The 10,986-nt window shown below is 38.9% G+C and overlaps 1 protein-coding gene across 2 annotated transcripts in view; it reads left to right on the forward strand.

The window, feature by feature from the left end:
* The window catches only part of zgc:63587 (uncharacterized protein LOC393431 homolog), a 32,503-nt gene extending 21,724 nt beyond the window's left edge, over positions 1-10,779 (forward strand). Inside the window, exons 8-13 of one of the 2 annotated variants that reach the window (XM_042487511.1) lie at positions 3,922-4,023; positions 4,229-4,374; positions 4,540-4,623; positions 5,010-5,067; positions 9,288-9,379; positions 9,502-10,779. In XM_042487511.1, the coding sequence (XP_042343445.1) occupies positions 3,922-4,023; positions 4,229-4,374; positions 4,540-4,623; positions 5,010-5,067; positions 9,288-9,353 (456 nt within the window). In that variant the 3' untranslated portion in view covers positions 9,354-9,379; positions 9,502-10,779. Of the gene's footprint in view, positions 1-3,921; positions 4,024-4,228; positions 4,375-4,539; positions 4,624-5,009; positions 5,068-9,287 lie in introns of both variants that reach the window. The other variant, XM_042487510.1, reaches the window with a different exon arrangement.
* The last annotated feature ends 207 nt before the right edge of the window (positions 10,780-10,986 follow it).

Raw genomic sequence — 10,986 nt, forward strand, 5'->3', positions numbered from 1 at the left:
CTGGAGATGTGTGTGTCTACAATTTATTTACCAAGCATGATTGTAAACAGCATTTAGGAAATTGGATGCAATTAGGCAAGCATGTAAACAAGGAAATGGACATGAGTCATATACAGTATAAATGTGTCACTGGAACAACGCTGGATAAAGAGGATGTTGAATTAAAACAAGCTCCTCCAAATTATACTTTGGGTAGTTCAGCACCTTTAATGCAAAACTTGATTGTAACTTATTACTATTGAAAACTACCTGTGACATATGATGTTTACATATCGACTCTTTCCTCTATGATGAGAGATTTCAGTGTCAATGAATGGATTTAGAAAATGCAAAGTAAGTGGTTGTTTAATTCACCGATATGTGAACGCAGTTGGACCGACAGGAGTCTCATAAGGGACAGAGAGCAAACAGCAGAGCGGATTTAATGCTCACCATGGCCAGGATTTCCCGTTAATAAACTTTGTAGCCGTGGAAAAAGAGGGCCCCTGTTCTTGAGGGTGCTTTCTCAGTGCGATACAAGGTCTAAAAGCAACTGAAAGCTGATCAGATCGACTAATTGTAATGGCAGTGATGCACCGTTTCATTCCCATGGCCGCTCTGCAGAAACTGGCAGGCTGTTGTGAGGTTACATAAACATTACGTAAAAGTGCTGCTGCTCTGGTCCGTGTGAGCTCGAGATCCGCACTCGTCTCAATCAGGGTTGATTAGAATGGAGATTCAGCTTGATTGTTTTGTTTTGTGGATTTTTTTCTCTCTGTGTTGTTGATTTCCTAAGAATGCTCCTGTGTATGTCTCTACTTCCAAGTATTGTTCCCTGTTAGAGTTTTAGTTTAATGGACACAAACACCATGCCAGGCCAGAAGAGCCTCAGCTCTGTCCTCAACAAACACACAACTGTATTATTGTGAATGTGTGCATGAAGTTACCTGTTGAATGTCAGGTCTGCACCACAATCCCCTCTTTAGTCTCTTTTCTGCAGCAGCTATTTGCTTTCTGCCTGTGTTGTTTGTCCAGGATTCATTTGTCATTGCTTAACAGGTGTTTGAGTCATTCATATTTTTGTGGCTTGGCTTGTAAGAATGAACAAATCGTGAAAATATTATTCCCTCGTCAGGTTGACATGATGAAATGTTTGATCCATGTAATGACGGGTTTGCACCCTGTTTCATTATGATTGGAGGTTTTGGTTAAACCTGCTGTGCAATTGCAGCAAAACTGCTCTCCCATGTGTCCCACGACTTCACCCTGTGTAATTATATCTATGTATAGACCTGCGGGTGTGCTACATTTGGGCTACACATTACCACTACGGTATATTCAATACTGCTATTCCTAGAACTGAGAGAGTCAGACTTTACACTGGAAATACACGCTTCACCTGCAAATTGTTTCATTTCTAACCCATTTTCTAACAGGACAACATCGACCTCCACCTTCGCACTTATCATAACTGCCCGACATGATGGAATCATTCCACAAACAATGCTTCATATTCAGCGATGTGAGCCAGAAACACAAGGCGATAAATCTCTGGCTTCCTTTTCTAATTAATACCGAGGCAGAGTCATGTGTGGCATTGTTTGTCCGCTGCCCTGACAGCATTGAGTGGACCTGCACGGCCAACCATAACAGAACAGGGAGGGGTGGGGGTGGAGGGGTGTATTATAGCCCGACAGGATGGTCATAAAATCAAAATGGCTCCCACTGCCAACATCTCCGTGCCAACGAAAATACACAACTTTGAGTAGGAGGCGCAGAGGCCAGTGTAACATTAAGGCCTACATTGTGAACAGTAAATCAACAGGAGACAACAGGGATTTGGAGCAGGCAGCGATTCTGACATGTGATGATCCCTCAGAGGTCTTGATTATAGGTGTCAGGCTGTACTAAGCACATGTTACAGAACAGAATAATTCAGGTAAACAGCCATTTTGCAGCTTTTGGCTTACCACGCTCTGGGAACAGATGATGGCAGACAACAGACTCATGTTTGTGTGATGACTAGATATTGTTTGAAGAGATTTAATGGTTGTTTTAATTTCATAAAATATGTTCTGCTGTCTTTGTGGTCTTTCAGTTTGGTTTTTCCGGTTTTATCACATTTTTATCTGAGTTTATCTCTACCTTATCTACTTGTTTGACTGAATTTGTTGTTTGTTTCATTTTTTCCTGCCATTGTGTCACACATGTTTATTTTCCCACTAAGTGCAGAGTTTCCCAAAAGTCTTTATGCTCTGCCCCACCAGAGCAATGTTTATCCAGCCTCCATGTTTGACGGATCTGTAAATCTTGCGTTTGAGTGAATGAGGGAAAAAGAGGCTCTGGTCCTGAGTCACGCTCTCCTCTGAGTCCTGCAAAGCCTGTTTGTTTTTAGATCTGCTCCACAACAATACCCGAGCCTCCCCACATACACACTATCTTGCACATACTGCGCACAGAGCTCACTGAGAAAACAAGCGACAGCCATAACAAGGGCTCAAACAGGAGCTGTGCTCTGTAGGAAAACCTGTGCTCACTTCCCAGGCTCCTGGCTGACGGACCACTGTCCTATTATACACTACCGTACATGAAAGTCCCCCAAAAGTCAGGAAAACAACACTTGACATTTTTTGGCTCCATTACATAAGACTACATTGTGGATTTAAAAATCTGCTCTCGGGAAAACAAAAGATAAATGCAGCTTTGATGCTTAGAATAATAAATACTGACATCTGTCCCTGAGGTAGCGGGGAAGAAAGCTCCTTTGTTTCAACTTGTTTCTTCACCGGTCGGCCCGCGAATAAAGGAGGGTGAGAACTTTGTGTCTGATTCTGAAACACACACAGACCGTTATTATTTTTCACCTGTCTACCCTTTCTGTCTCACCCCTCTTTTTCTCCATGGGGGGCTTTAATTAAATGTGTTGCTGCAACAACCGGCACTCACTCACACCCTCCTATTAGTCTATAGAGCTCTCTCATTTTCTGTTTCTGTGATTCAGAGCAACAGCTGTTATTTTGTCCATATTACTCACAGTTTACAGTTAATACACACATTTTATATAAGTTACGGACGTCTCTGTCATGCTGGAACTGGCTGTAGTTTTCACTGACTTTAAATTCAGGTTATATTGTCAGAGATTTATTTAAATGGACAATTTACCCCAGATTAAAAAATACATATTTTTCCTTTTACCTGTAGTGCTCTTTGTCAGTTGCTGAGTGTTGGAGATATCAGCTGTAGAATGTCTGCCTTTCTCTCCAGTATAATGAAAATCTGGGTACTTGGCTTGTTGTGCTCAAAGTGCCAAAACATGCACTTCAAAAAACTCAACAGCAATGTCTTTTTCCAGAAAACATGAAACAGATACTCAAAATTATCAACAGACCTTGTTGTGTGGCAGTTTCATATAGGGCCTGTTCCTTCTGCAGAACTACACTAACCATATCACTGTGCAGGAGGAAGCGTGCATCTACTGCTAGCTCACCTAGCACCACTGAACTAGCTAACATTACAGCTCAGCCGAGGAAGACGCCATTAATGTTTACATCCTATAATGTCACAAGCACAAGACTCTCATCTGTGAGTAGATGCATGCTTCCTTCCTCCTGCTCCTATTTTTGGTGGCTGTAATTCAGTAGAAAGAAAATAGTTCCTACATGAAACTAAGCACCACAAGGTCTGCAGATTATCCAATGTATGATTTCTGGAAAGAGACATTGCTGTTTAGGTTTTTCAAATGTCACTGCAAGCCAAGTGCCACCTAGTTCCATTATGTTGGTGAGACATCTCTACGGCCACTGTCTCAGCAACACTCAGCAACTCACAATAAGAAAATCTACAGTAATAAATAGCACATTTTCTTTGTGCAGTGGGAAATGTTGGGAGGTCAAGATGATGTCAAGACCCTGCGGACTAAACCTGTGCTTCTCTTGTGTCCAGATCCTGGATGAAATTGCTGAGCACGGGATCAGAATTTATCAGCTACCTGACGCTGACTCTGACGAGGACGAGGAGTTCAAGGAACAGACCAGAGTCCTGAAGGTGAGAGTGAGACACACAGCTGACGTCAACCAATACAGAACCACGTCAGACACTTCCCTCAACTGGTTTAGTGATTAATTCCATTCTCTTCCTATTCATCCTCGCTTTCCTTTAACTCATCCCCTCCTCTCCGATACATTTATTTTCCATATCCCTAACTTTGTGTCTCTCTAGGGATCGTCTAACCGTTATCTTCCTTTCTCAGGCGAGCATCCCCTTTGCTGTGATTGGCTCCAACCAACTGATTGAGGTGAAGGGGAAGAAGATCCGTGGTCGACTCTACCCCTGGGGAGTTGTTGAAGTGGAGAACCCTGAGCACAATGACTTCCTCAAACTACGCACCATGCTTGTGTGAGTCTCCCTGGCAATAAAACTGCCTCAGTAACAGGATTTTCAGAAGGGAAGTCTTGACAGAGTGTCTTCCTCATTAAGCTGGTTGTAAAAGAAGAGAGTTTACAGCGAAGCTCTACTGCCTCCCAGTGTGTGAAGTAAGGACTGCATGTGTGTTTGTTGCAGGACTCACATGCAAGACCTCCAGGAGGTAACTCAGGATCTGCATTATGAGAACTTCCGCTCAGAGAGGCTGAAGAGAGCGGGCAGGTGAGACATCGAGTTATATCCCTTAAACAACAGATCAGCAGTTCTATTTCAAGCAATAATAGCATTATTCATGTAGCACATTTAAAAACAGAGTTTACAAAGTGCTTTGACAAACAAGGCAAAGCAGAAGCAAGAGGAGCCAAATGATAAAGCTGAACTAAGGCCAGACAAAATTTAATTAGTTCATTAATTAAAGAAAAGAGAAACAATTACAAAACAAAAATAACGACAATCCATTCCAATAACAGAAATGATGGTACTAATAATAGAATTAAACATGATTGAGACAGAACAAAAGCATAAATTAAAATAAAAACTAAAATAGATTAATTGAAATAGACAAATTTAAATAGATTTTTAAACCAGTGTGTTCTGTTTCCCTGCAGAGCTGTGGACGAGGATGTGGTGGATAAGGACCAGATCCTGCTACAGAAAGAGGCTGAGGTAAGGAGACACACACACACACACATTATCATCTCACCTTGTGTGTCTTGGTTTGTCAAAATATGTCTTGCTTGCTCAGTGTATGTTAAAGAAATTTGGTTGCTGCAATCATTTCTCATCTTACTGGTTGTGAAATGTTGCCTTCCTAATTCAACTCTTCTATAAGGGTAAAATCTATAGTTCCTCCATTGTTGTGTGCAAAAAAAGTATTTTTTAACAAATTTCCAGTGTTTATATTACATAATACATATACAATACATAAAGTAGCTTAAACATGCCAAAACCACCTGTAAGAGGTTTTAAATCCCTGTATCGGTCTTTCAGTGTAAATGTGGGATTGTGAGTGATGTATTAATATGGACTCATTTTTAATTTTTTATTTCAAATCAGTTTAGAGTTTTATTTAAAGCAGAGATAAAAGCAGGTAAATGCAGAAACCAACTTCCTCATACACATTCCCTACTTTTTAAAGACAGAGTTATCCTTTCAAACACACAAGGATCTGATCACTCAAACAGTAACCTTAGTGCTGCATGCGGTGACATGTAAATTCAGACTCACCCAAACTGTGAAGGAAAAACTGCTTTGTCATCTCTGTCGTACATAATGTATTTACTGTCAGTTTTTTCAGTGTGACTAAATATTATTTATTTTCACCCCATTATCTTCAATACATATTGTTTAAATTTTGGGCGATGGAGCCTGCACATCACCAGGCAATATTGGCCTTTGGTTTGTGTTACTGCTGCAGCGTACCATAGTGAGCGGGCGGGGTCCAATCAGAGCTGTTTTTTGTTTGTAAACAATGTGCCCAGGCAGGATATGCCATCACTTCCTGCCTGGATGTCCTGGCCCAGTTTTATGGTGGGAATGACCTCAGTTACGCGAGGAGCCCAAAACACAAAGCTGCAGAGACATGGGCTTCATTTGTTTACAGGTTGTCAGGGTTTTGGGTGGGAGGAAGGATTACGTTAACTGATGCTGTACTCTGCTGTACTTGCAGATATGCTATGCATGAAAAGGTTACGCTTTTTTTTTTCAGATCCCTAGTTTCCTAATAATTTCTAGGAAGAATTTCCTAGAATTGTTTTTTCCAAGAATTTATTTTCTTAAAAAGGTCTCTGGACAGGACCACAATAATAAAAATACATCTAATTATAAGCACCTTTAAAGTCAACTAAAGTGACTTTACAATCTAAGATAAGACTGTCAGTACATAGCAAAGATAACAGTGAAATAACAAAGAACAACAACAACAGAAAAGAAATCTATTGACAGATAAGTAGGGACATTTATATTAAACATTATGAAGGAAAGGACAAGCTAATTTCCAAAGGTATATTTTAGATTGCAATTTAAAATGCAATGTTATTTCTGTGCTTATTACAGGGAAAATGGAGACACTTGCAATTAATAAACTTCATTATCTGATTTCAATTAGTGTCTTTGCATAGCAGCTCAGCTGCCAAAATTGTCTTTATGTGTTGACAATTACAGGCAAACATACAAGAATAAAGTTTCCAATGAAAAAGTTAACATTCATGTAGGTTTTAATACAATGAACAACCGCTTAATGTCCTGGCATTTTCCTAAAATCTCAGTTAACTTCATATTTTCCTCATAATTTGTGCCAAGTAAGAGTTTTTTTCAGCCGATATTCTAGAAAACTATAAAGAAATTTAAGGCGCCTTAAAATAAAGTATTATCTTTGATTAATTCCCAATTCACATTATTTTACTATTCATATTAAACTTCAATAACAACATTTGATATGAATAAATATGTAAAATGTCCAGTAATAATCAATCTAAGTTATTGGTTTTCGAGGTAAGTCAACAGAGATATACCCTCACATTTCATGTTTTTCAGTCTGTCTTTAACTTTGATGATGGCTGTCAGTTTTTGACTCTTATATGCATATAGACACATAAAGATAGACACAGACAGATGGATACAGATTAAATTCATGATACTCTGTATGCTGTAGCTTTGATAACAAAACATCTGTTATGATGAAATACTTTCAGTTCAATTCTCAGTCACAAGATGGCGATAGACATTAGCGAAAGCTACAGGTGTGTCTCTTTTTGTTTCTTGCACAATGTTACCCATGATGGGTTAAAATGTAAGCTTCAAACTATACATTTTGATTTTTATCTAAACAGATCAATCAGCTCTCAATGTGCAGATTGTTATCTTCTCAATTACATTTGTGTAAATTTCAGCCATTATTAATTTATTGATTGACATTGATTTTTCTTTTTTGCTTCATTAATTTTTAAACACATTATTCATTTGCTGGTACAGTTGCTGTGCTAATGTAAATATAGATTTTATTATTATGCATTAAAACATGTTGATGTGGCCTTCATTTGAAGGACCATTTGCAGATTCTGTTTAGTTTATTTACATTAATGTAACAGGTTGTCTTGTCTTAAGTTATACCACTTTAAAACTACTTGTGAAAGACCGTTTTTCATTGTGGTCATGTCTTTAGGTGCTAAGTGTTTCCTGCCTCGTTGTTTTTGGACCAATTGGTCATTATGTGTTCTCTTCTGAAGTTTCACATTTCTTTCTAAGTTTGTTCAGTTATTGTGGTTTGCCTCAAGACGTGGTTGTATGACATCTTATATAACTGTCAAGCGAGCTGAACCCTAAAGAACACAATCATCTGATTGGTTAAGCCATGACATGCAAATTCATATTCACACTTACTGTTGATGTAAAGTATTTTAGCTTCAGGGAAGACGTCAAGATCAAACTAGGAAATCTGTCAGTTCTTCAGATTGTCTAACAGCAATTAGTTGTTTCCTGATTGGCTGTTTTTCTCTCTATACATTGTACTTATTTTCTGTTAAACATAAATTTAAAATGTTCCTTTATGGATTGTGAAAGTCTGCTATTTACTATGCTGAATAAAGCATTTCAAAACCCCATTAGAGTATGTTAAAAAAGCACCCTCACAAAGCTGTAAACAAGGCTGTTTTTGTTGTTGACATTTTGGAGAAGTTGTTTTCACAGGGCAGTAATATTGCATAGGAGGTCATAAGAGCAGAGTTACTGTTACAAAAAGACAGACACTTTTGCTGTTTTAAGCTTTCGGTTTTACTTTAGGTCTTTACACATTAGGTTCTAAAAGATCATGTCATGCTGGTTATACAGTCAAACCAAAGTTTAATCAGCAGATATTCTTCCTTTTTTTATGTAACTCTAGTCTTAAATACTCAAATTCTCAGTGGATCAGCTTGTTACTAAGGACAGTTTCTGTTTTTAATGCCAGAAACATGAAACATTTCACTTCCCAACAGATGATTTTTCCCTGGAAAGATCTTTTCACTTCTGGATGTTTACTGCATTGTGACTGAATTGTGTTGCTTGAAATTGTATTCCAAGTAAATTTCTAATCACTCACTGATTTTAGCAAACACAAGAAATATGGTGGATGGCCTCCTCTTGGCTGGGAGAGTCACTGCCCCAAGTGAAGGAGCTCAAGTGCCTCAGGGTCCTGTCAGAAGCGAGACTAAAATGATGAGATGGCAGGCAGTTTGGTGCAGCAGTTTGATGCAGACGTTGTGGACTGTTGTAATGAGGGAGGAGATGATATGAAGGCAAAGCTCTCGGTTTACCGATGCATCTACGTTCTGACCCTCACCTATGGTCATGAGCTTTGGGTTGTAACTGAGAGAATGACATAATGGATGAAAGCGGCCGAAATGCGCTTCCGCCAAAGAGTGTCTGAGCTCAGCCTTAGAGATATGGTGAAGAGATCAACATCCAGAGGGAGCTCAGAGTAGAGATGCTGCCTCCTTAGTGTTGAAAGGGGCCAGTTGTGGTGGTTCAGGCATCTGATCAGGATACTTCTTGGGCGCGTCCCATTAGAGGTTTTCTGAGCATGTCCAACTGGTAGGAACCAGAACACACCTTAGGGGATTTTATATCTCATCCGGCCTGGGAATGCTTTAGGGTCCCCCAGGAGGAGCCGGAAAGCATTGCTGGGTAGAGGGACCTCTGGAGCATCTTGCTCAGCCTGTTGCCCCCATGACCCAGCCCTGGAGAAGCAGATGAAAATGGATGGATGGACTATGTTGAGAAATAAAGAAGGGAAACCTTTAGACTGTAATTTTTTGAAATGTTTTTTGAGATTAGGCAAGTGAAGAGCAAAACTGAAACTTATTTATGCAAAAAATGGTTAAAACTATTTTTTCTCTTCTCTCCTGTAGCTGAGGCGCATGCAGCAGATGATCGCTCAGATGCAGGCACAGATGAAGATGAAATCAGACGAGTGAAAGAGACGGAGCAGAAGGGAAACATGGTGATCCCAACCGCCCCAACACACACACACACACACACACACACACAGACACACATACATATATATATATACACACACCTGGTCGTGCTCTGAATCCATCCCTGCCTGCTGACATCCTGCAGAACCACCAGGAGTCCAGGTATCCAGGATCACACCATCTTAAACTGCACACCACCTCTTCTTCTTCTTCTTCCCTCCAAACATCCATCCATCAGCTGTTCAGGATCTTCCTACACATCTTGTCAAGTATCCACTTAAAATCCACAATTTGTCCTGTTTTGTGAGTGAAAGTTAGCCAGGCAGAATCTGGAAAACGTGAAAATCAAAAAGTTTTAATAATGCTTGATTATCAGAGACATATCTGTTCTTTAGCCTTTGATCTTAGTCATGACTCCACAGAGCTGCCAGTGACAATGGTACTTAGAGGTTTTGCCATCATGTTTACAAAAATATATGTATGAATTATACATTCTGCTCCAGGTTGCAGATGGCACTATTCTCCATTTATTTTCTTAACATTTATTTTAACTTAAAAGTAAAAGACTATTTTTTCTGTTAACTCATGAGTGATTCAGTTGCTCATCATGTTTACCTCTAGATAGACCTTCAGTGCCTTCGGTTTGATAATGCAATAACAATAAATATTAGTACACTGAAAGGTAAGTTTGGTTTTGAATGAGGTAAACTGTCCATGTCGAGAATGAGGACACTCTCGTGTCTGGTTTTCCAGTCACAATATTTGCCCTTAATTGTGTTAAAAATCTTATTTTGTAGTCAACACTAAGAAAATAATTCTAGGTGTTTATTTGACTTTTAGGCTGTAAACATACTATATGCAAGTAGTCAAACTAATAACACTGTTATAAAAAGAGACAACCCAACTTTAGGATCATGTTATAGTTGAATAAAAGTGCCATGTTGCTGATATTTGTGCGCTTATCATGAAGAACTGCAGGATCTTTAATGTCAGTGTCAAACTACAACTACAGACTGAAATCTAATCACACTTTTCAGTAACAAAATATGTGTCCATATTTGCGTCAGCGATTTAATTTAATGCGTAAAAATGATCTGTTTGTACACTACATGTGCATACTTTCATCACACTGTATTTTAGGCTGTCTCATTTAAAAATCAAATACTTTAATATTGAACTGTTATATGTATAAACACCCTCCAGCCTTCTATTCAGCAGTGCCATCTAACTGTGCTGCCACTGATGTGCCACTGGCATTATTTTGTTTTTCTGTCTTTAGCTCTTGTATGCAAATCTGTCTGTTGAGCTCATTAAGACAAACATAATTATTATTTCTTAAACCACATGCCAGTCAAGAGTTGTTTTCAGGCGTAAACGTTTTTTTGTATTTCTATCTGGAATAAAATTTGTTTAGAGAAAAGAACGTTGATACCTGTGAATCCTGGGCTTACTTTTGAATGACTAACATGTTTAGTTATTAGTTAACAGTGGAGATTCAGTCAGAAATAAAATAAATAAATATATGTCTCCTCTGAACTTTATGAAATAATCTTTGCTAATGTGTGCCTTCTTAACCCACTCACAAGAAAAAAAAGTTGCTATCTTATATTTCTGTGAACCACAGGTGTGT

The sequence above is a fragment of the Plectropomus leopardus genome, chromosome 6 (assembly GCF_008729295.1).
Source record: "Plectropomus leopardus isolate mb chromosome 6, YSFRI_Pleo_2.0, whole genome shotgun sequence".
NCBI lineage: Eukaryota > Metazoa > Chordata > Actinopteri > Perciformes > Serranidae > Plectropomus > Plectropomus leopardus.